The 26,418-nt window shown below is 40.7% G+C and overlaps 1 protein-coding gene across 7 annotated transcripts in view; it reads left to right on the forward strand.

Annotated features, from left to right (window-relative positions):
• Nucleotides 1–26,418, forward strand: part of TRIM2 (tripartite motif containing 2) — a 119,687-nt gene that overhangs the window by 49,834 nt on the left and 43,435 nt on the right. For 3 of the 7 annotated variants that reach the window (XM_032332542.1, XM_032332547.1, XM_032332541.1), the window contains 2 exons: nucleotides 11,132–11,316; nucleotides 14,919–15,156. In XM_032332542.1, coding sequence (XP_032188433.1) covers nucleotides 11,132–11,316; nucleotides 14,919–15,156 — 423 coding nt within the window. Of the gene's footprint in view, nucleotides 1–1,737; nucleotides 2,514–11,131; nucleotides 11,317–14,918; nucleotides 15,157–26,418 lie in introns of those variants that run through there. The other 4 variants (XM_032332544.1, XM_032332548.1, XM_032332545.1 and 1 more) reach the window with 3 other exon arrangements.

Genomic DNA, 26,418 nt, shown 5'->3' on the forward strand with positions numbered 1-26,418 from the left:
TGGCTTCAGAAAGGGCCAGCAGCAGCACAAGTGGAAAGAAGAGGGACATTCCCATCATGCAGGTTAGGCTCCTTTGTGCTGGACCGTCTTAAGACAAGGATGGTCAAATGGAGCAGGGGTAGCCTGCTTGTAGTTTTAGGAGTCAGTGCTACTTAAATTGTAAACTTTTACAACAGAACATATGTCCACCTGACACCTGTACAGGAATGTTTATAGCAGCTTTATGCACAATAACCAAAAAGCGGAAACAACCCAAGTGACCATCATCTGATGGATAAACAAAACAGGCTAAACCCGTGCAATGGAATATTTTTCAACCATAAAAAGGAATGAAATCCTGATAGTACAATATGGATGAACATTGAAAACATTATGCTAAGTGAAAAAGGCCAGACACCCAAGACCACTATAGGATTCCAAATTCATGTCCAGAATCTATAGAGGGGACTGAGAGACAGAAGATTCATGGTTGCTTAAGACTGTAGGGCTGTGGGAAGGTAGAGGTGATAGCTAAAGGGCATAGAGTTCCTTTGAGATGTTAAAAATGTTCTAAAACTGGCTGTGGTGATGGTTGCCTGCATCTGTGAATATACTAAAAGATATTGACTTGTACAATTTAAATGGTTAGTTGTATGTATGTGAATTATATCCCAGTAAAGTTATTAAAAAACAAAACAAAACTTCCTTTTTTAAAGATTTATTTATTTGAGAGAGAGCTCACACATCAGTGAGGGAAGGGCAGAGGGAAAGAATCTCAAGCAGACTCCCCACTCAGCAGGGAGCCCTGACATGGGGCTCGAACCCACAACCCTGAGATCATGACCTGAGCGGAAATCAAAAGTCAGACTCTTAACTGATTGAGCCACCCAGGCGTCCCACAGAACATAACTTCTAAAACAGGGTGTTAACCCGGGCTTTTGAGAACTGGGTACCATCTGAAATAGCATGGCAAAATTGGCATGTCCTGGGTCTGTCGATTTCACTGGATTCTCTATGACCTGCTCCCCGGAGGGAAACTGTAACTGCTCTGCAGAGCTGACTGCCCCATCACAGGGCTCAATGCAGTGCCTGACTACATGGCAAGAATGTGATGAATATTAATGTAATCAAATATGAGAATTAACAATTTTATTATTATTTTTTTAAAGATTTTATTTACTTGAGAGAGAGAGCACAAATGGGGAGGGCCAGAGGGAGAGGAAGAAGCAGACTCTCTCGCTGAGCAGGGAGCCTACACCAGGCGCAATCCTAGAACCCTGGGATTATTTCCTGAGCCAAAGGCAGACGCTTAATAAACTGAGCCACCCAGGCGCCCCAGTGATTTTATTATTAGATAAAATGTTGAGTGTCCACTTTTAAGCTAGTAACTAAGCAACGTATAGAATACAATATGGTTCCCTGCTTCCATTCCTCTAGAAAAGGGAACTATTGTTAAGTTCCATTCCGATACGTAAGCTTTTTAAATTCTAAAGTATTACTTGTTATATGAGGATCTAATTGTTTTTATATGGCTACTTTATCGTTTTTATTTTAGTAAAACCTTCTAAAAAATAAGTTCAGTCACCTGCTAGGAAAGCAAGTTATTTATGTATGTAAGGTTTGTCAAGTTTCTCAACGCTTAACTGAAAAACCTTCCCATCAACAGCAAAACAACTGGTTCTGTTTACCCCCTGAAGCAAATGAATGTACCGCATGATTTTTGTCAAATGATTAGAACCACAAAAAGCAGAAGAATGCCATTTGCATTATTCCATGTGGGGGAACTGTATTTTATAGACCCGTTTCTGGGTACATACCAAGAGGGGAAAAGATAGTAGATGCTTGTTGAACGGGGCTGTATTGCATTTCTATCCATTTCCATTTGTGTTTCAAGCTACTTAAAGCCGGAGGAAACAGATGATGTGTTTCTCCTAACTCAGGGAAGTAAGCATGTGTTCGCACACACTCCCAAAACACACCTCTAAATTGGAACTGAGGTCTCATTTACCTGGTTTTCCTTCTAGAATGCGTTCTCGCTGCATCCCCCTTTTTGCTCATCGGCACCCCCTCTTTGGCAACTCGGGTGCCTGTCCTTGCTGCGTGGCGCCGGCAAACGTGCGGGGGTGCCTCTCCCGGGGTTTGTCGTGCAGCCCCATGCTGGGCGATGGACCTCGGCCGCCCAGCGCGAGAGCGTGGAAACAGCTGACTGCTGACTCAGAGGGGAAAGCCAGCCACCCGCGAATCTCACTGCAGCTCGCTGCTGCATCCCTATCCCACAATCCCTTGCTTGGTTTGCTGCAGTCTTTTCAACAGACGCTGAGTGAGAAAAAGATGTCCTGTAAGAGAAAGATTGATTGGTTTCAAGACCGAAAGGGGTCTCCCACTTGTTAATGACCCAGAAACATTCCTGCCGACTTCCCTGAGCCTTCTCTCTTTTCCTCCATTTTTCTTCTCCTCTGTTCTATTCATCAGCTGGCACATCACTCCATAGAGCAGAAGATATGCCGGGCTTCTGATGATGGCTGCACTGCATGGTAGGGAATTTTAACCAGTCTCTTTGCATGGTGCTTCCAAACTTGGGAGGTTAGCAGAAGGTGCATTGTTCTTGTGGATGGCCACGGAGCTGCCGCGACAGGCTTTGGGAGGATTTAATTCTTTGCCTCGTTGATTAGTCTGTCTGCAGAAATGGGTAGGTCCTAAATGTTCCGATGGCTGAGTATATTGCCAGGTGGATAACTGATTTCTCCTGCTCTCTCTATCCTGTTTTTTTTTTCCCCCTCCCCCTCCTTTTCTTTTTCTTTCTTTCCCTTCTTTCTTTTTTTCTTTCTTTTTTTTCCCCGCCCTTCTGTCTCGGCGATGCTGCATGCTCTGTAACTATCAGACAGAGGGAGACCACTCTGCTTAAACAAAGGCACCAGATTGAGAACAGGGAGAAAGTCGTGCAAGATTTTCTTCTCAAGTTCCTAGTGTGATCTGATTAGATTTTTATTACTTGTCTTCCATTTTAATGTGTATTCAGCTTATTTTAAATAGAAGATCCCCCCCAACCCCTAGCATTTCTCTGTTGGGTGGGAAGATGGGGATGAAATTTTTTAGTTACAGGATTCCTTCCTCCATACTCCAGGGTGGAGGAAAATGTGAGATTCGACCCTTCCCCCACCCGGTCCTCTGTGGGAGAACCCTGGGGTTGAGGGCTTCGGTTCCCAGTTACCATTGGAAACCCATTCATTCATAATGCATGACTCTGACCCTCTGAATTCTGAATGCCATTGATGTTCAGCAAATATGCAGAAGATGATTTGTTTTTGTTTTGGTTTTGTGTGTGTGTGTGTTTTTGACATTTTTTCCTGCTGCTGAAGTAGACTCAAATCTGGGTGGAGTTCAATGGTTGCTTTACACAGGAGAAAAAAAGAAATCCTCTGTCTGAACCGTAGGTTTGCTTCCTGAAACACTGGATATGATTTTTCTGACAGCTTTCTCTACCAGTGTGCCCCACCCTGTCATTATTCCTTATTTTGGGAGGGTAGGAAAGCAAGTAGAAAGGTTATTTATTTTAAGCTAAATACTGAATGTTAATAAGCAGATTTCTGCACTAAAAGGTAAAATGATATTTCTGTCTTAAGGTAGATTCAATGTCACTGCTTTAAGGAGCAGACCTAGATTCAGAATGAAGCATTTTAAAAATTATTAGTTTGTTTCTTTGGCTTCAATCGGATTACTGTGGTTTTATTCCTTGTGAATAAATTGTTAATGGTTTTGATTATTATTATTATTTTTTTAGATTAGAATACGTAAGGAGAGGCATTGTTTGTCCAGATTCTTAAAATGATTTCTTAAGTACTAGGATTCAGTTCTGCTTAGTGTGAACCTATTTTTTGGTGCCTTTCATTATTTTCGGGCACATGCTTTAGCAGCATAGGTCCTAACCCTCTGTAATGTTAAATAATGCACGCCCCTCCCGAGCCAGCACACAATGAGAAGTTTCATGTGTGCTGTGAAAGCAGCTTTTTGTTACAGAGACATGAGTAGTGGCCTTTCCTAAACCTCTAAGTATTTCTTTCCAGTTTTCTCCTAGAAAGACCCAAGTGATTTGCATTGGAAAGGTTAAAATAGGACTGAATCTACAAACGTTCTCTGATAGAATGTGCCTATTTCAAGAAGTGTGAATGCATGATATATGTTCCACATATTTTAAAAATGGAGAGTAAAATCAAACATATTTTTCACCATAGTTAATATTATAATCCTGAGAGGACTTATTTTTTTAACTTATATGATAAAAGCTTCGTGGATTTTGTTGCTTATGAAATACATAAAAATATTCATTCTTTGTCTTACTAAGAATTGAAAATGTACTTCATTTGGATATTGGAGACATTAATTTCTCCAGACTTATGAATTAATTGCTACTTATGATTAATTGCTACATAGTTATAATTTCTTTGACTTAAAGATAGATTCTTCTATCTTTAAGGAGATAGAAGAATCTATCTTTAAGTCAAAGAAATTATAACTATGTAGCAATTTAAAAAAATTTAACCTAGGTTTAATCTTTAAGACTCCCTTGTGCTTGTCTTCCTTATCTCTTGATTAAAACTAAGATTTTAACAAAATATTTGTATGTATTATTGAAGAGAAATACTTTCAAACTTTAAAAAATTTGCTGCCAAATTATTTACTCTCATAGTTCCTTCTTTTGTTTAAAAAATGTGACTGAATTACTTCTAATTGTGGCATAATTATAATTTGCACACACCTGTGATCGCTTTTTTTTTTTAAATGTCTGATGCCATCTGTGCCCTTTATTACTTATGTAAGGGTTTTAGTGTCAGAACAGAATTTGTTCTCTAATGGGGTTGGCTATTGGAGTTCTCTGAATATTATTATTGTGAGGATTATCTGAAATGATCAGATCAGGTTTCTTCCTCGAATGTGGAGGCTTGGATTAAACCGGAGACTGAGGTAAAAATGAGCCCAGTGTAATTATTCAAAGTGCACCATGGAGGATAGCTTTATTACTGCTATCTGCATGCTAGTCTTTCTACTCTCTTTTACTTTACCCTCGCCTGCCTTCATGTTTGCAGTCGCCTCCATTTCTCCATTAAGTGCTTTTTATTCTTCTTGAAAACGTATTAAGGTAAACATTTATTCTAATCAGCAATAGAATTAAATAATGTACTTCCTATCCACCAGGGGCAAAAGGGGGTTTGCTGTTGTGTGGGACTATGCCTTGTGAGGTTCTGATGTGGAATACATTTCTCTTCCCCTTCTTGCTAACCTCACCCAATTCCCAGAGTTTAGAGCCTTGGCCGTCCTCTGCCTCTTTTGTGGTCCCAGAATATGCAGCCTCCTTGTAGTCCCAAAGGCGAGCAAGGGAGGAGGCGTGGCAAGGAGAGAGGAGATCCCAATGTCTTGACTGTCCCAGGGCCCTGTAAAATGAATGTCAATTAGCTCGACCACTTAACACTCCATCACACAGATCCCTCCTTCTGCAACTTAGAAAACCCAAAGCAGATCTTAAGAACTGACTTCATGGTGTTGCAAAAGGTGAGGACTTCTATGAAGGAGGCAATGGGAAACAGTTACCTATACTAAGAGGTGGAGGAAATAGGTATAAATCTCCTAAAGACAAGTTGGGGACTTGGCAAAATTCAGCTTCCCTATGGTAAGACCCAGCAACCTGAGGAAGCTGTCATACATCTGATCCTGGAAACAAGAGGAACCCTCGGAAAGCTCGGGCACCGCCTTGCGTGGAGACGGAAGTTAAAGCAGAAGGCCTCCTGAATATACACCCACTTATCCCCAGACACACATGTTATGCACATACTATCAGAAAAGATATTGCATCTGGCCTTCTAATTTACAAAGTGGCCCATTTGGGATAGATACTTGATTTACTAGAAATAGGTCACCCTGTTTTAATTTCACTGAAGATTGTCCTCCTTTCTTTCTTCTAGTCAAGTCCTCTGTAACAATGCAAATTCAGTTGCAGGTGAATAATAATATGTTCATAAATTTTGAAATCTAAGAATACTTGTTTCTCTAATCATGTTTTCACCTGTGCTTTGAGTTCTAGGTACTGCCTGTCCTGGCAGGTAAAAGATAGAACATTGTGAGTTACAGATAATCCTAATAGTTTGAGATTTTCTTTCTATAAATCCACCGTCAGATTTTTAACTTCCTGGGAAGCTGATTTTAGTGTGTCTGCACCATCGTCATTGGTCCAAGAATAGCAAAAATGTAACATTGCTAATAGGTAAAGCCGGCTAAGTGGCGACAAAGAGAAGCAGTCACCCACAAATGGCATAAAATTAAATAGAAATGGAATCCAATGCCTTTACGATGGCATATAATCAAATATGCTGCCTCCTACCCGCAAATCACATGTTCAACGTTTATTTTCTAAAGGAATCTTGACCTGTTTTCCAACCATGTTTCCGAGCCCAGCCAACAAGTTGTCACCAACTCTCTCCCCTCTCAAGACGAGGGCTTTCAGATGGTCCTTGGTCTTCCACCCTCCCTTCCTGCTCTTCCTCACTTTGGTGTCAGCAATAAAACATTGGGATCATTTTCTGATCTAAATGGTATAATCTGGGGTGGGAATTGTGGTCTCAACCCTAGAATTATGGACACAGGCATTTTGCTTTTGTTTCCTCCCCTCCTCTCAAGTTCTGCTTTTCCACTTGGTTGTAGTTTCCATCAAGTTCTAGGAGATTTGAGAACGTGTGCCAGGAAAAAAACCAGAGATGACATGAGGCAAGAAATGCGGGGATGGGGTTTTTCTATGCCCCAGGATTCTGTTACACGCTCATTGCATTGCCGTTGCCCTCAAAAGCTGTTGGGTTGGCACACCCCACTAATGAGGAATTTATGTGTCAACCTTAGATTTTGTATTTCCATGCGGAGGTGTCTCAGTGGTTCTCAATTTCTTTTCTGCATTTGTGAGTGTGTTAAGGTATGTCCCTGACTATTTACCCTCCGGCTGATGGCTTATCTTGCTAGAGATTAGATGATCACCCGGGAAGGCAGGTAATGTCTGATGTCAAATGAAAACATTCACGTGACTGGTGACAACCACGCTCTTTGTCGTGTAAGTCAGCTCATGCCACTCTTTTCTGCTACTGGGACTGAGTCCATTCCCATGGGACACTTGACTTGTTCAGTTCCTTCAAAGAAAGGAGTGTCTGTCACGTTCCAGGAACAGTTCTAGGTGCTGGGACTTCTGCAGTGAGCAGTCAGACAAAAATCCCTGCCTTCGTGAATCTTACATCCTGGAGACGGGGAGGAGCCACTGCGCCAGATAAGCATATTACGTACTATAGCGGAAAGTGACCAGAGTTACAGAGAGACACAGAGCAAGGACAGGAGGTAGCAAGTTCCAGGGGATGGGGGGGAGGGGCTGTAAGCAGTATTGCTGTTGGTTTTCCCCTGACAAGGAAACTCAGCCAGTCTCCCCACTCAGGGAGAGCTCTCATGGCTGGTTAATGTCAACAGCACACTATGTGGGCTGTTTATATAGTTTAAAAATGGCTCTGCTTGCCTCCCCTCCTCTGCTACCTCTTTTCTATTGGCCTTTTGTCAGTATGTGAGGTGCTAGTTCCTACATCCAAAAGGACTCAGGTTCCTTGAGAGACAGAAGTCCATCCGTGGTAAATTTGGGGTGCGCCCCTCCAGAAACCGATTTTGCGAGCCTCCAAGAAAAGAGTCATTTAGTGTTCTGATCTCTCTATCACGTGCTTATTTCTGCTGGCCTTGTGAGTAAGAAGGATCTCTGACACTTCAGAGACCAACATGGGGGAAAGGAGAAGAGCCGAGAATCTAGACAACTATTTATTGCTTTTCTAATCAAAACAACCAGAAACTGGTAGGGCCCCAACTCTGTGATTAAAGGCTGTCATACATTGTATGTGTATTCCTTGTGGTGTATTCAGACTGATGGAGAGCTTCCCACAGTGCTTATTGGCACATTCTGTGCCTCCATTTTCCTCAGCACATTATTCCTTTAGGAGCAGTCAAAGTGGCTTTCTGTTATGGGTATCCAGTTATACTCAGGGAATGATCATTACCCTGGCAAAGTCTCAGTTTGGGGACTCTTTGGGGGTTGGAAAGCTTTGGTGTTGATTCTGAGAGTCCTGCAAATCCATATGTCTTCAACAGGTCACTTGTGACAGATCAGTAATATTGTCATGATTTTAAATCAGTGTTCAGGACTAAACTTAATTTACCATATAAATTAGCAATACTAACAAGCACTTACTCTCACCCACTACAATAATGATCATAAAATTAGGATAAAAATTAGAATGAAATGTTTTTATTTCAGTGTTGAGGATAGAAATGTCACCTCAGGAAATTTCATTTAGCCGACATATATCATCTGATTAAAACAAATGTTTTTTTTTTTTTTCCTTGCCGAAACTCTAAAATTCTAAGATTAAAAAAAGACTAAAACCGATATGATGTGTTCTCTCTTTTTTCAATACTCAGCATGACTGATTATTTCAAAGGGCAATATGAAACTCAAAGGGCTATATGAAACTTTTCAAAAGCTATTAAAATTAAAATTATTTTTAATTGATTTTAACTGAAAAGTTCATATGCTTTTTTTTTTTTTTTTTAAATGTGAAATATTTCACAAATTTGGGCATCATCCTTGCTCAGGCCAATCCTTGCTCAGTCCAATCAAGCCAATCTTCTGTATCATTCCAATTTTAGTGCTACTGCAGTGAGCACCCCATAATTTTTATCTCTCTCTCTCTCTCACACACACACACACCGTACTGGAAAGTGTTAAACTTGTTTAAGATTAGGTATCAGATAAGGCATAAGACTTGAAATCTGAGCTTCTGGATTCACTGATTTTACTGGATGACCTTGGGCAAGTCATTTAAACCCTCAGCTTGGGTTTCCTTATCTTAAAAACAGACAAATCCATTCCTTCCCTTTCCTATTTTTTTTTTTAAGATTTTTATTTACTTATTTGACAGAGACACAGAGAGAGAGAGAGAGAGAGAGAACACAAGAAGGAGAAATGGGAAAGGGTGGGGTAGGCTTCCCTCTGATCAGGGAGCCTGATGTGGGGCTCTATCTCAGGATCCCAGGATCATGACCTGAGCAAAAGGCAGACGTTTAATGTCCGAGTCACCCAGGCGCCCTCCCTTCCCTATTCTGATGTCACAGGGATGTGGTTAAAGAAAAGCAGATGATGTGTCAACATTTTGAGCTCCTAAGAGATAAGCCACATTTAATCCAATCAATGAATATCATTCTTTATGCTAGTTCTTTGGGGAGACAGTTTATGAAAGAGCTAGCTGATAATGCGGGCTAATTAGATATGTCACACAGTGTTTTAACAAATGCAGAGAGTTCTACTTGAACGTGACACTCTTGTATAGCAGGTGCTTTCACAAGGTTCTATCTGTTTATTAATCATGCTCTTTAATGAGCTTATCTAGAAACACAGAGTTGAAAAATGGATGTGTTGCATATGTAATTATACTCAAATACATATAAATAGTAGAATTTTCTTAATAAAAGTTGACATGCTTTTAAAAAATTTGGTGATTTGGTGGGGAGAAGGAACTATCATTCGCGTTTGAAAAGTTTCCATTAAAAAATGTAGAATTGTTGATTCTGTAAATGTGATTTGATGGATTGCCCAGCTTTAAACATAGGGCCCAGACCACACTTAAATTCTATCACTGAAGCCTGTGAATTAAACTGACAAAAAGACTATCAGGAGAAAAAGGTGTACACATTTTATTGGTAGTTTGTTTTTCCAAAATAGTATACATACTGTATTCTATGGATGTTTATTAATTTAATATTTTAAAGTGTTACATGCATGCGGGCTTCACAGAAAGGAAGTGAAAACCCAAAGAGGCAGATCGACCTGGGAGCTTATGTACTATTTTAACAAAGGATGACAAATTGTGGAGAAGTGGCCAGACAAAGGGAAGGGGGGTTTAGGAGCAGTACATTGTGGGATAGCGACCAGGAAATGTATGGTACATAAGGGTGTTTAGTAAGGTTTGTTACACAGACTCCCCTCCCGTGCTATCTCTTGGGATGATTAAGTCTCCTCTTTTTCGTTTGCAAGAGTGGGGCTTCCTTTACAAATGGGGAGTCTATGCTCTGTTTTTGGGAAGATGGGAGAGGCAGAGTACCCACACCCCCTTTCCCTCTCCCGCCAACCCCTCCGGCCGCCCCATCATGTTCCCACCATGTCTCCTGATTTCCAATCGCTCTCAGCTCAAAATAATCCTTATGTCACGATGGCGTATTCCGGAGTGACATTTTGATCCTCTCCAAGCACAATAGTCGGGAAAACATTTTATCTTAATGAGACTAATACTATTTAATATAGACCATATATTTTTTAACATTTTATTTATTTATTTATCAGGGAGAGTGGGAGAGCGAGCAAGCACAAGCAAGGGGAAGGGCAGGCAGAGGGAGAGGGAGAAGCAGGTTCCCTGCTTAGCAGGTAGCCTGATGTGGGAATCCAAGTGGGGCTGGATCCCAAGATATGATCTGAGCCAAAGGTAAATGCTTACAGGACTAAGCCACCCAGGTTTCCCTAATACAGAATATATATATAAGGTTTTATTTATTTATTTGACACACACACACACACACACACACAGAGAAGGAGAGAGCAAGCACAAGCAGGGAGGGTGGCGGGCAGGGGAGAACCAGGCTCCCCACTGAGCAAGGAGAACGACGTTGGGCTCCATCCCAGGAGCCCGGGATCATGACCTGAGCCGAAGGCAGCCGCTTAATCAACTGAGCCACCCAGGCGCCTCACAGACTATATTTTAATAAGACTGTAGGCATATAGTCAAATATAGTCATGAATGAAGACATGAACCGGCAGAGCTATATAAGTATTTATCCCCTCAACTGTGTCTGCTTTGAAACCCGGCAAACATGCCTCTTTAGACAACACACTTCTTCTAATTTGTTTCGTTTGCATGGTGAGCATGTGGCCATTTTACTGATTTACAAAATCAACAGGCATTGAGGGTTGGTTATGGTCATTTTGAGGTCACCGGCATGGACTTCTCCTGTATTCATAGCACAACGCCTGTAGGGAATGGACCAGTGATTAATGCGTACTTACAAGTTATTATGTATCTTTCCTGTCTGACAGCAGCAGCGTGCAGGGTCAAAGACAGCCGGCCTCCCATGTCAGTGGTCTAGGATGGCCAGTGAAGCCACCAACATCCCAAGTCCTGTGGTGCGCCAGATTGACAAGCAGTTTCTGATCTGCAGTATATGCCTGGAACGGTACAAGAATCCCAAGGTTCTCCCCTGTCTGCACACTTTCTGCGAGAGGTAAGCCTCCTTTGTCCCCAGAGAAGAGAGGTTCACAGATCAATCTCTTAAAACCCACTAAAGGGTTCTTTCCAGAAGTCTCCTTTTACCTGGGGGCACAGTAAGTCTTTTGTGCTTATGATAGACATCTAGAAACATAATCATGAATTGCCAATAATTTATTCTATTTTAAATCATTATAAGTGAGAGAAAGCAATCCAGTAGCTATAGATTCATCTCCCCAGGACTTGGAGCATTAAATATTTTAAAATTTAAAAATTGAAGATTTTTCTTTTGTTCTTTGTCAAACAATTTTTGCTGACCACAGTTCCCTCACAGAGGATCTTTGGTGAGGGCCAGTTAAAAATCTGTTATTTCCTTCCAAAGAACACATCAGTAAGATACCTAGGTATTGAGGAGTTAGTTAAAAGGGAGTGCTTCCTCTCAAAATACTTCAGAAGATGTATACTAAGGAACATAGGATGTTTCAGATGAAGAAAAGACTGCTGAATATGCAATTTGCTGTGTATGAAAACACATTTCTTTATCCTTCTTGAATAGTTTTTTCCATTGAGTTAATCAGTTATCAAAATACATCTTTACCTTCTTATTTAACTTAGCATTTAAGCAATTAAGCATATAAAGTTTGTAGGTAATAAGGTTGTATTTTTTTCCTTAAAAACAAATATGGTAATTAGGTTTATAGCATCTTGTTAAATACATTTTCTATTATTATTAAACAGACATAATTAAAATGTTTAATTCTTATTATAGAATTGGCATTGGCATTTCCAATGGCTTTAAATCACTGCTAATTACATTTGCCATCAATTTCATATACATTTGTTAAAGGTGGTTTACTTTGGAAGATGTCAGTTGCAACAGAATAACCATACCTTCCAGGCCATGGATAGAGGGAGAAGGTGGATTTGTTACTGGTCATTGTGGGGTTTTGTCTGTTTGCTTTTTAGAGGGTTATTTTGGGGTGTGTATGTGTGTGTGTAGAGTTTTGTTTGTTTTAGTGGTGTTATTTAGGGCGCTAGCACCTTTTACTTTATTCATTTTATACTTTGATGTATGTACGTTGTAATTCATATTCCAAAATGACTAAATGGAGAGTGATTTTTCCCCACTTAATGGGTGTATCTAAAACATGAACACCAGCTAAATGTCCCTCTGCCCCTGGGCTTATGTTGGTACGATCATTTTTTGATGTGCAGCAGTTGGCCTCTTTCTATACAGCACTGAGGGCCACTCAGTCTGAGCTTGAATGAGCTGCCCTTGCTCAGTGCCCAGCCAGGCAGTTGTTTGACTCCCATTTACTTGCTCTGAGAGGTAAGAAGCAACACTTCTGGAACGCCTGGGTGGCTCAGTCGGTTAAGCCGCTGCCTTCGGCTCAGGCTATGACCCCAGGGTCCTGGGATTGAGTCCCACATCGGAGCAGGGAGCCTGCTTCTCTCTCGGCCTCTGCCTGCTTGTGTGTGCTCATGCTCTCTCTCTCTCTGACAAATAAATAAATAAAATCTTTAAAAAAAAAAAAAAAAAGAGGAAGAAGAAGAAGAAGCAACACTTCTGGGCTATCCTGGGTCTACCCCCAGCCCTCTTGGTTGGGTCTAGCCCCATCCACTTTGGTTCCTCCATCTGATGGCTGGTGGTGGAGATTTTCAAGATCCTATCACAAGTCCCTATGTAATATGCGGAATGAGTTTTGAGAAGGTCACTATGGTTGCAATATGGAGAAAGGTTAGAAGATTTGAGGGTGCATGATAGTGTACAGAGCTATTCCGAAAACCCAGGAAAGGATGTGTAAATCAGATAACAAGAACTGGAAACACTGGAAGGTATTTAGGCATTTCCAGCCTTCAGTGGTGGGTTGGATGTGGAAAATGGACATTAAGGAAATGACTGTTTTCAGCACGGCTCCCAGTGCTTGCTTTGCCTAGATGAATGGATGGAGATACTGCTCATTGAGAGAGAAGAGGACCTGATTTGGGGGTAGAACATAGCTTTGGGTTTGGACATACCAAGTTTTAGGACCTGTGAGACGTCTAAGGGGAAATTCCAAGAAAGCTGTTGGTGTAGAGATCAGGGGCTCAGAGGAGACATCTGTGGAAGAAATAGAAATATGGGAGTGTTGTACGTATGGCCATGCATGTGGATATGATGTCCCTGGGAGACACACACAGACTGGCTCAGCAGAAAAGACAGAGCACATCGGAGAACCAAGTACGTGAATTGTCACAAACAAGGGAAGATAAAGTTTCAAAAGAGAACAGCTGGGAGGCAGTGGGTCAAGTCTGATGAGTGCTACTGAGAAAGGAGTAAAAAATGTCTATTGTCTGGATGTAGATGCTTTCAGTGACCTTAGCAAAAGCTGTTTTGTTTCTGGTATTGATTCAGAGATAGCTACTTCTGGGACACAGGAAAGTCAATTAACCTCCTTGATGTCAGTTTCCTTATGTACATAGTAAGAGGAATGAGACTAGATCAGAGGTTTTCAAATTCCACTTGGTGGAGCAACAGGGAAACACTGTGCATAGTAGTTATGGAGACCGTAGGTTCTAATGCCCGGTTGTCTGGATTTGCACTGGGTTTGCCCAGTGCCCTTTTCCACTGGAGTTCTGAGAGCGACTTCTCTTCCCTCTGCCTGTGTTCCTTCATGTGTCTAAAGTACCTACTCCATGGGGTTATTGCAAGTACTTTGAATCTAGTGAGCAACACATATGTAAGTCATTATTAACAATGCATCTTGCTAATTATATGATTGAGTTAATCAATTGCCTGTTGAGTAGAGGCGAGAAAAGATCATGTTGATGTGTCTCTGGGTGTCCTATCCCTGCTTCAAACACAGTATTTTCCCCGGGATATGGTTTTCTTTTCTTTCTTTCTTTCTTTCTTTTTTTTTTTTTTTTTTTAGATTATTTATTTATTTATTTGAGAGAGTGAGAGAGAGCATGAGAGGGGAGAGGTCAGAGGAGAAGCAGACTCCCCGCTGAGCAGGGAGCCTGATGCAGGACGCGATCCTGGGACTCCAAGATCATGACCTGAGCAGAAGGCAGTCACTTAACCAACCGAGCCACCCAGGCACCCCTCAGGATATGTTTTTAACATCTGAGATCTGCTTATGCATTTGTACATAAAAAACATTTCAACACCAATGGAAAACTTTGACCCGTTTCTCCCCATTGTAAAAGTCCACAAGTCTGTGAACACGACACTGGATATTCTTCAACAGTGCTTCCCAACCTTTCATTGTGCATAAAGCCCCCCGGGGAGCTGATTCAAGCAGACCCGGAGTAGGACCTGAGATTCTGCACTTCCCTCCAAACTCCCTGGAGAGGCCAGTGCTGCTTGAGCATGGCGAGGCTCCATGGAACACCACCAGAGTCAATGATATTATCCTTCTCCTTGAGCTTCATCACTAATCCCATCAGCTGACAGCGCCCATGGGACTTGGTTCCGGAAATCCTATTTTCCTAGAAAAGGAGACTCAAGTGGGAATTTCTACAAAGGAGCCCATACAGGTGCAGAGGACATGTGTGCTACCCGTGAAAGGAGGTGGTCCCGTTCTAACCCATGAGCCCCTTGTGCTGACAGTCCCCCTGCTTCTGCCCCCATGACAGGTGCCTGCAGAACTACATTCCCGCCCACAGCCTCACCCTCTCCTGCCCCGTGTGCCGCCAGACCTCCATCCTGCCCGAGAAGGGGGTGGCCGCGCTCCAGAACAATTTCTTCATCACGAACCTGATGGACGTGCTGCAGCGAACGCCGGGCAACGACGCTGAGGAGTCCTCCATCCTGGAGACGGTCACCGCGGTGGCTGCGGGAAAGCCTCTCTCTTGCCCAAACCACGATGGGAATGTAAGTGAGTGCATGGGGGCATGGCCTGGCTTCCAGCTGGGTTATCTTCAGGCAGTCAGAGGTTAGGCGCTCAGAACTCCATCCCGGAAATGGGCAGTTAAAAGGTATTCTTCGCAAAGCTCAGACTGTTTTGCCTGCTAATGTGCTCTGATCAAATGCATGTAAATAATAAAATCAGTCTTTGTTGGGTCTAATAGCACCCAGGAGACAGACCTATATTTGCAAAGTGGGTATTCTTAGACCCACATAAACATCTGTAGAGTAAATTATGGATAAAGACTCAATAATAGATAAATTCTCCAAATTGAGAATGATGATTAAAATGTTAATTAATTAGAGTTCTTTGTTTTTCTTATGAGGGAAATGTTTCCCATGCTCCATGAAGCCCTAATCCTTCATAATACATAGAATCTGAAGACGTGTGAATCCTTGATAATAGGTTATAGATGAATTTCAAACATATTTCCTGCTAGTAGCAAGGATAACTATTAGAAACCTAGGAGGACCCATGTGTACCATCAAATCACTGATTCACAATAGCTCAGCCCCTTGAAGAGACTGCATTGCCTAAGCACTGGCTTTGGATTCTGATTGCCTGGTTCAAATTCTGCTCTTCGACTTCTTCCCGGTGTCAGCTCTGCCAGGTTTATTAAATTCTGTGACTCACATCCTCATCTGCAAAAAAGAAGCAGTAATAGTATTTACTGTGTGGGATTACTTGGAGAATTAGATGTTTAAGGCACAGAAAGCGTCGTAGTAAGCTCTTGATAAATGTTAGCTATTGAAATTATTTCTTATCAATGACTTTATTCCTTTTTTTCTTTATCATGGCCACTGCAAAAGTATTAGAAACTGCTTATAATAGAAGGCCTAGAGATAATAAAATCACTATCAAGCAAGCTATCAATTATTATTGTTAGAGCAGAGCAATAATTATTAGCCATAACTATTACTTATTTACTTCGTTTCATACCACTCTGTCTGCCCACTACACCCCAGCCTCACCAGCCTAGAACTTGCCAAGTAGTTTCTCACCCTGGGGCTTGACTGTCCTCTAAGCCTTCTGCCTACAGTGCTCCATGTTCCCTTTCTATGTGGCTAGCTCACTCTCATCCTTCATAATTCAGCTCCAATTTCTTCCACACAGAGCAGTCCTCTCTAACTGCCTGTCTGAGGCAGACCACCTCTGACACCCAGTTCCTGGGCCTTACATCACTTTCTTGATTTCCTTCATGCCATTCACTGGGCTCTGCTTGCCTACATCTGTGTGTTTGCTGGCCAGTTGATCCACTGGTGTTACTTTTAGAAAGTGAACTCCAGGGGCGCCTGGGTGGCTCAGTCGGTTAGGTGCCTGCTTTCTGCTCGGGTCATGATGTCAGGGTCCTGGGATTGAGTCCTGCATTGGGCTCCCTGCTCAGTGGGGAGCCTGCTTCTCCCTCTCTCTCTGCCTGCACTGTCACTCACTCTCTCTCTCTCTCTGTGTGTCAAATAAATAATTAAAATCTTGAAAAAAGAAAAAAAAGAAAGTGAACTCGAGAAGGGCAGGGACCATGTTCACCATTATATTCCTAGCACTAAGCACAGTGTCTTATACATGGAAATATAGAAATAAACAGAGGCCATGTATTCTGAACTTGCTATAGCAAAGAGTCAGCCACCACCGCTTATGTTTTGGCAGAGACTCAAAGGCAGGCAGAGGAATGGGAAAGCTCTACAGGAGACAAAAGGGAAGGCTTTAGGGTTGCTCTGACTGGACTCTGTTGGCATGGGGAAGCTGGAGGCAGGCTAACTAGAAGTAGGGCATTGCATGTGACTGGCTAGGGGTATATATTTGGTTTTCTCTGGTTGATATTAAGTGGAAGTGGGGACAAATTTACAGAAGCTCTCCATAATCCATTCCTAGCCATTTGGGGCCAACTGTCACAGATGTTATTGCTTAGCTTTTTGGATTGTTAGTAGAGATAGTATTCTGTAGGAAGTAGCAGGCTGGCTTCCCGGCTTGTTTATTGAAGGTAAAGGGGTTGCTTTCCTGGACAGCACGTGGGTTAGGGTTCTATTTTTATATATGATCTGGCCTTTGTCCATTTGTGAATTCAGTCTCTTAGAAGTCAGTTGGTACATATTTGTTGAATGAATGCGCCAGATACCATGCTTGACTTTGTGCACACCACTCTGCAAAGTAGGTATTAGATACCTTCATTTTATTTATTTATTTATCTGGTTGTCTTGTCTGTTTATTTCTTTTTAGTTACCTCCATTTTATAGACCAAGAAACTGAAGTTTGGACAGTTTTAAGTCCCAAAGCTGATTGACACATCGTAAAATCTAGACCAGGAAGCAATAAAATCCTGAGCTTTTAGGTAGCCAAAATAAGAGAGACATTGAGGATTCCATATCTTTCATTATTTAATTGAAAGCACATCAGGCTGTCAGTAACCGTGGTTTTCTATGCAATGTTCTCCAAGGGAGAATTACTATGTAGGTTTTGTAAAAGGAACTTTAAAAGATGTTTTCAATTAGTTTGAGTATTTTTTTTAAAAGATTTATTTATTTATTTATTTGACAGAGAGAGAGAGAGAAGGAACACAAGCAGGGGGAGTGGGAGAGGGAGAAGCAGGCTTCCCTTGGAGCAGGGAGCCCAATGCAGGGCTTAATCCCAGGAGTCCAGGATCATGACCTGAGTTAAAGGCAGACGCTTAATGACTGAGCCACCCAGCTCAGTCTTCTTATGACTGTCTCTCACAATGGCTCCTGCTGAAGCCGTCTCCTCCTAGAGCTCACATTCTAAATACTAGACTGTGAGGGCATTTCTACCAGGTACAAGAGTTGTCTTGAAGTTAGTCCAGGCATGGAGCTCTCTGGAAATCTGCTTTGATAGAGGAGTGAAGTTTTAGGAATATTAGGAGATCTACTCTAGACACTGGTCTAGATTTGGGATGTAGAGAGCAATTGTATAGAATGAGAAATATTGACAACTGTAAAGAATACATCAATAAGTGAAGGTAGGGGTGCCTGGGTGGCTCAGTGGGTTAAGTCTCTGCCTTCGGCTCAGGTCATGATCTCAGGATCCTGGGTCGAGCCCCGAATTGGGCTCTGCTCAGCAGGGAGCTTGCTTCCCCCTCCCCCTCTGCCTGCCTCTCTGCCTACTTGCGATCTTTCTCTCTCTTTGTCAAATAAATAAAAATAATAATAAAAATAAGTGAAAGTAAGAGTGTCATGAATCCAGGCAACAGCCTGTAGCTCCTTGCTGTGAGAGCATGGAGATGGGCACTGGCGGTGGGAGCACAGGTGAGTTGAAGGATACTGGGAGGAGCCTAGAAAGACAACTGGGGAGAGATTGTGAAAGCTATGAATATCATGGGGAAAATGTTTGACCTAAATTTTGTATGCAATAGGGAAACATGAAAACCTTTTGAGTAGGAGATGAATATTTTCCTGGACTTACGGAGTAGCAGAGATGCAAGGCTGCAACATCAATTTTGAGTTTATTGAGTGATCCAGATAAGAGATGCTAAGGGGTGGGAGAATGACACCAATGGGCCTGGAGAAGAGAGGATGAATTTCAGGGAAGAGAGTACGCTTTCACGTGAGAATCTGCCTCCCACAAATAAAACGTCATATGCTAAAATCCGTTCAACTAAGCTGTTAAGACTATGAGAATTTGAGCCATTAAAATTGGTCATAAACTAGGTCACTAAAATCCATCAGTATTTTTTCCCTTGTGTAGACCAAGTTCATATACCACAATGCGTTGAAGTTGCATTAGTAACATACATTATAGAAAAACCCCAGACCTTTATTAAAAGCTCATAATTATTTAATCAAAAAACCCTGCAAAATTAGACGATTTACAACATAGTGAAAGTGAAAACCTTATCTATTAAATGAATAGGGTAAAGTCCAATCTGTACTGAGGAAGTTTTATAGGTTTATTTTCCTTTATTTAAAAAGTTCAATTCGGGGGCGCCTGGGTGGCTCAGTGGGTTAAGCCGCTACCTTCGGCTCAGGTCATGATCTCAGGGTCCTGGGATCGAGCCCCGCATCAGGCTCTCTGCTCATCAGGGAGCCTGCTTCCTCCTCTCTCTCTCTGCCTGCCTCTCTGCCTATTTGTCATCTCTGTCTGTCAAATAAATAAATAAAATCTTTAAAAAAAAATAAAATAAAATAAAAAGTTCAATTCAAAGAGTTAGGGAAAACAAAGTAAGTATATGGAACCCAAGAGCAAGAAAATAATAAAGATAAACTTAGTTTGAAGATAATAAAACAATTGAGTTAATAAATCTATGAGCTGTTTTTTTTAATTAATGAAATAATTTGACACCTGATAAACCAACAAAAGGGAAATGTGACTGTATCAAATGGGGACTAATAAAGAGATATCAGTACAGCTAAAAGGATTTTTTTTTAAGAGTTATTTATTTATTTGAGAGAGAGAGCTAGTACATGAGAAGAAGGAAGGGCAGAGGCAGAGGGACAAGCAGACTCCCTGCTAAGTGGGAAGCCAGACCTGGGGCTGGACCCAGCACCCTGAGATCATGACCTGAGCCTCCCAGGCACCCCAACAGTAACTGTAAAATTCTTAATTAAAATGCCCCAGCAAATTCGTATTATGTAAGCATTAATAATTAAAGAAAATTATGCATATCATGAGAGAAAATGGGCAAAGAACTCAGAAAATTCACAAAGGATATAAAATGACTAATTATAATATGAGAAAAAATGTCAAACTTCACAAATAATCACATCTTTTCAAATTAGGTACAGGTTTTTAAAGATAATAGGTAGTGCTGATGAGGATAGGGGAGACATTTTCCTATGCCGTGGGCGGGAGCGTGAATTGCTCTACAGAACGTTTGTGTCAGTTTGTCGAACTGCAATGAGTGTTTTATGCAACTTCCTATCCTTTCATTCAGTAATTCCATGAATAGAAATATTTCTGAGGAAACTGCTGGAGAAGAGAATGAAGATAGAAGAAAGTTAATTGAAAAATTTATGTGATAGCAAAATTGGAAATAATCTGAACGTGCAATATTAGGGAAATGGTTACCTTATGGTTAAGTCCCTATAACTGATTATTGGGTAGCCACTGAAATTGATGTTATGGTAACAAGTGACATTTTTCCAATATGTGAGTATGATTATGTGTTTATATAGACCTTTGTTTTTAATGAGTAAGAGCACCCTGTATATGCAGTATAGAAGGGAGAAGGATATTCTGTGCCACCTGAGGTACAAACAGAATTTCTAAAAAAAATGTATTTCCTGAGCACAGCTCAGCAAATGAGACCCTTGGATCCCACAAACTGCTAAGCAGAATCACTCTTAGAGATGGTGATTCCAGCAAAGTTAAAGAATCCTTTAGGTTAAAACTTTGTCTTGTCCCTCTACAAAAAACGCATCACATCAAATCCACTAAAAATTAAATCTATCTAGAGTTTGAACCTCCTTGAGGTAGATGATGCTATTTAAATAGCATGTTTTGGCAGCGCCTGGATGGCTCAGCTGGTTAAGCGTCTGCCTTTAGCTTTTGGCTCAGGTCAAGATCCCAGGGTCCCAAGATCAAGTCCCATCAGACTCCCAACTCCCCAGGGAGTCTGCTTCTCCCTCTGACCCTCTCCCCCCTCATGCTCTCTCTCATTCTCTCTCTCTCAAATAAATAAATAAAATCTTTTTTAAAAAGTTTAAACAATAAATAAAGCATTGTTTGGGTGCTTTCTCTGTGCTGTAATCATATAATTTATAAACTAGCAAGAGGCCTTGGAAATTAACAGCATGTGTCTTGAATCATTCTATTGTTTCATCAAAGATTGTAGTTCACTGCTGCTGCTTTGAAACAGGGGTCCTCATTGCATAGTCAAGTCAAATACATGAGTATTGCAGATAAATTGCTGCAGTTAATTGCCATGGGTAAATCTTTAAAAACAATTCAAACATCTGAAGGTTAATAAAATCAGGTAATTAACAATAAAGCAGGATGTTGTCCTCATAACTGCCTGGTGCTGATTAGCACACGTGGATGAAAGCCTGTCATTTGCTTTAAGTGCTGTGACACTATCTGTCTTCTAATTAAACTGTCATGGCTGTATTATCCAATACAAAGAAGAATGGGAATAGTGGTCAGGGGTTTAAGAGGTTCTTTGCACGTAAAGCAGACATTTGCGCTCATGCTCGTGGTCCCTGGAACACAAATGATGATTAAACCCTGTTATGGCTTGCTTAGGCACCTTACTAACGAGGATGTTAAGAGGTGCAAAGGAGAGAGCCTTATTAAGAATGCCCTACCACTGGGGCGCCTGAGTGGCTCAGTGGGTTAAGCCTCTGCCTTTGGCTCGGGTCATGATCTCAGGGTCCTGGAATCGAGCCCGGAGTTGGGCTCTCCGCTCAGCGGGGAGCCTGCTTCTTCCTCTCTCTCTGCCTGCCTCTCTGCCTGCTTGTGATCTCTCTCTGTCAAATAAATTAAATTAAATTTAAAAAAAAGAATGGCCTACTACTAACAAGTCCCCACTTGCACAAGCTCCAGCATGGCCACAAGGCCCTGACCACCCTTCCCACTATGTTAGTAATGCATTCTTCTTGCCTTGTCACTTTCACAAATGGTAACTACCTGTCAACAAAAATAAGCTAGTCCTAGCCTCTGGCCCATCCACCCTAGGAACACCAGCATCATGTCACTCACAATGGATGAGCTCCGCTGAGTCTCACACTTCGAACAGTGACCTCTCAGTCAGAGAGGTCAGAACCTGAGCACAAGCATTTGAGAATGACTGGTCGTTCGTTCACATTTCAGAATGATTCTAGGGCCTTTGTTTCCAAGAAACACTTAGGAGACCAAACCGGGGACAATTACCCAGGTACACTGCTATCTCTTCAAAGATGCGTTTCTTTTTTAATTAAGGGAAAATTCATACAACATAAAATTAAACAACCATTTTAAGTTATACAACTCAGGCCGGCTCTTGATTTTGGCTCAGGTCATGATCTCAGGGTCCTGAGATCGAGCCCCACCCACATCAGGATCTTCAGTGGGCATGGAGCCTGCTTAAGATTCTCTCTCTCCCTCTCTCTCTCTCTCCCTCTTCTCCCCACCCCCCTCCCACCCACTTACTCTCCCTTCATAAAAATATAATAATTTTAAAAAGTTAAAATACACAGTTCAGTGGTTTTTAGTATATTCAACAGGTTGTGCAAGTATCACCACTAATTCCAGAACTTTTTCATCATGTCACTCCCCATTCTATCTTTCTCCTAACCCCTGGCAAGCACCAGTGTGCATTCTATCTCTATAGATGTGTCCATTATAGACATTTGATATAAATCAGTCATAAATTAGGGGCTGTTTTGAATCTGGATTCTGTCACTTAGCATAATGTTTCCAAAGTTCATCTACATTGTAGTATATAGAACTTTGTGCCTTTTTTATGGATAAATAATATTCCATCATCTGGATATACCACAATTCACTTGTCCCTTCATCAACTGTTGGAGATTAGGGTTGTTCCCACTTTGGGGCTGTTGTGAATAATGCTTTGAACATTCGTGTACAAGTTTTCATGTGGATGTAAGTTTTCAGTTTTCTTGGGTATATACCTAGGAGTGGAAGTCCTGGGTCACATAATCATTCTGTACTTAGCTTTTGAGGAGGCACCAAATTGTTTTCATAGTGACTTCTCCATTTTACATTCCTGCCAGCAAAGTAGGAGAGTTCTGATTTTCCCACATTTTCACCAACACTTGTTATTATCTGACTTTTTGAGTCTAGCCATCCTTGTCGGTATGGAGTATCTCTTCATGGTTTTGATTTGGATTTCCATAGTGATTAATAATGTTGAGCATATTTCTTTTACGCAAATTGGCCATTTGTATATTTTCTTTGGAGAAATGTCTCTCCAAGTCCTTTGCCAATTTTTGAATTGGGTTCTTGAGTTGTAGGGATTCTTTATGTGTTCTGGATACTTCATCCTATCAGATTTATGGCAAGCAAATATTTTTTCCTATTCTTTTCACTCTCTCTCTTCTTTTAAAGCTTCTATTTTTAAGCAATCTCTGTACCCAATGTGGCGCTCAAACTCACAAGCCCGAGATGGAGAGTCACATCCTCTCTTGACTGAGCCAGCCAGGTGCCCCTCTTTTTATTTTCTTGGTTGTATCTTGATAGTGCCCTTGACGCACCAGATTTTTTATTAACATATAATGTATTACTAGCCCCAGGGGTACAGGTCTGTGAATCATCAGGCTTACACATTACACAGCCCTCACCGTAGCACATTCCTCCCCAATGTGATGCACAAGATTTTTTGATAAGGTACAATTTATCAGCTTTTTGTTATTGTAACTTGTGCTGTTGGTGTCATATCTAGGAAACCACTGCGAAATCATAAGTTGTAAAGATTTACTCCTATTTTTTTTCTAGGAGTTTTATAGTTTTAGCTTATATGTTTAGGCCATTCATCTATTTTGAGATAATTTTTGTAAATAGAGCAAAGTAAAGGTTCCACTTCATTCTTTTACATGTGGATATCCAGTGGTCTTGGCATCATTTGCGGAAAAGGCTACTTTTTTTCTCCATCGTGTGGTCTTGGCACCCTTGTCAAGAATCAGTTGACCATAAACATATGGTTTTATTTCTGGATTCACAGTTCTACTCCATTGTTCAATATGTCTAGCCTCATGTCAGTAACATAGTATTTTGATTATTCTATGTTGGTACTAAGTTTTGAAATTGGGAAGTCTGAATCTTAGAATTTTTTTTCCTCCCATGATTGTTTTGGCTGTTCAGGGTCCCGTGTAATTCCATCTGAATTTTAGGAACAGCTTGTTCACTTCTGTGAAAAGGGATGCTTGAATTTTGATAGATAATTTCACTAAATCAATGGATCAATTTTGGGCATGTTGCCCTCTTAACAGTTTTAAGACTTCGAGTTCACGAGCATGAATTATTTTTCCATTAATTTCCATTAGTTAGGTATTCTTTCATTCTTTCAACAATGTTTTGTAGTTTTCAGTGTACAAGTCTTAAACCTTCTTGGTTAAATTTATTCTTAAGTATTTTCTAGTCCTTTGATGCTAGTATAAATGGCATTATTTTCTTGATTTCATTTTTGGATTATTCATTGCAAAGTATTTAGAAATACAACTGATTTTTGTTTGTTGATCTTGTATCCTACAGCTTTGCTGAATTCATGTGTTAGTCCTAATAGCTTTGTGGGGGAGGGAGGCCTGGGTGGAGGATGTATTCTTTAGGGCTTTCTGTATATAAGATCTTATCATCTTAGAATAGAGAAATTCTTACTTCTTTCTTTCCAGAGTTTATGCATTTTATTGCTTTTTCTTGCCTAAATGCCGTGGCTCGAACTTTCAGTACATTGCTGAGTAGAAATGGCAAGAGTGGTCATCCTTGTCTTGTTCCTTATCTTAGGGGATCACCATAAGGTATGATGTTAGTTGTAGGATTTTTGTAGAAACCTCTTATCAAGTTGAGGAAGTATTCTATTTCTAGTTTGATAAATGTTTTTATCATGAAATGGTATTAGAGTCTGTCAATTTTTTTTTTTTCTGCATCAGTTGAGATGACCATGTGGGTTCCACCAACTTTATTCTATTAGTGTGGTGTATTACATATACTAATTTTTGTATGTGAACCACTTTTGCAGTCCTGGGTTAAACTCCACTTGTTCATACTGTATAATCCTTTTAATATACAGCTTGATTCAGTTTACTGGTATTTTGTTAAGGATTTTTGCCTCTATGTTCACAAGGGATGTGAACTTTTCTTGTGATGTCTTTTGCTTTGGTGTTGGGGGTTGTTGGCGTAATAGAATAAGTTAGGGTATGTTCTCTCATCTTCTATTTTTTGAAGAGCTTGGAAGGGTTGGTGTTAATTCTTCTTTAAATGTTTGGTAGAATTCATCAGTGAAGCCATCTGGTCCTGGACTTTTCTTTGTTGGAAGTTTTTTTTTTTTTTTTTTTTTTTTAAGATTTATTTATTTACTTGACAGATACCACAAGTAGGCAGAGAGAGAGAGAGAGAGCAGGGAACCCGATGTGGGGCTTGATCCCAGGACCCTGGGATCATGACCTGAGCCGAAGGCAGAGGCTTTAACCCATTGAGCCACCCAGGTGCCCCTGTTGGAAGTTTTTTGAATACTGATTGAATATCCAATTATAGGTCTGTTCGGGTTTTCTATTTCTTCTTTGGGTCAGCTTTGGTAGTTTGTGTGTTTCTAAGAATTTATCCATTTTATCGATATTATTCAATTCGTTGGCATACAACTGTCCCTAGTATCCTGTTTGTCAATGTTGTTGATCTTCACAAAGAACCAACTTTTGGTTTCATTGATTCTCTCTATTATATTTCCATTTTCTGTTTTGTTTATCTCCACTTTCATCTTTATTATTTTATTTCTTCTTCTTGCTTTGGTTTTAATTTGTTCTTCTTTTCTAGTTCTTTAAGGTTGAAATTTAGATTATTGATTTGAGATCTTTCTTCTTTTTAAAGTAGGCATTTATAACTAACATTTTGCTCTGAATGCTGTCTCATAAGTTTCGGTATATTGGGTTTTTATTTTTACTCATCTCAAAGTATATTCTAATTTCCCTTGTGATTTATTCTCTGACTCATTGTTCAAGAGTAGGTTATTTAATTTTCCAGGTTTCCTTCTGTTATAGATTTCTAATTTAATTCCATTGTGGCCAGAGAAGATACTTGTGTGATTTTAACCTTTTTAAATTTGAGACTTTTGTGACCTAATATATGGTCTATTCTGGAGAACTTTCCATGTGTACTTGACAAAAATGTGTATTCTATTATTGAATAGAATGTTCTATAGATGGCTGTTAGGCCTAGTTGCTTTATTGATCTTCTAAGTGTTAGATCATTAATGAAAGTGGGGTATTGAAATCTCCAGCTATTGTTGGACTGTTCATTTCTCCCTTCAATTCTGTCTGTTTTTACCTCATATATTTTGGGGCTCTGTTGTTGGGTACACATTTGCTTGTAATTGTCATATCTTCTTGATAAATTTATCATCTAATCATAATATAATGTCCTTCTTTATCTGTTGTAACAACTTTTGTCTTAAAGTTTATTTTGTCTGATATTAGAATAGCCACTCCAGTTGTCTCTCTTTCTCTCTGTTTCTTTTTCTGGGAGGGGGAAGCAGGGAGAGGCAGAAGGAGAGGAAGAGAGAGTGAATCCTCAGCAGCCTCCACACCTAGGGTGGAGCTCGCCAACCCAGGACTCCATCTCACAATCCTGAGTTCATG

The sequence above is a fragment of the Mustela erminea genome, chromosome 2 (assembly GCF_009829155.1).
Source record: "Mustela erminea isolate mMusErm1 chromosome 2, mMusErm1.Pri, whole genome shotgun sequence".
Classification (NCBI taxonomy): Eukaryota; Metazoa; Chordata; class Mammalia; order Carnivora; family Mustelidae; genus Mustela; species Mustela erminea.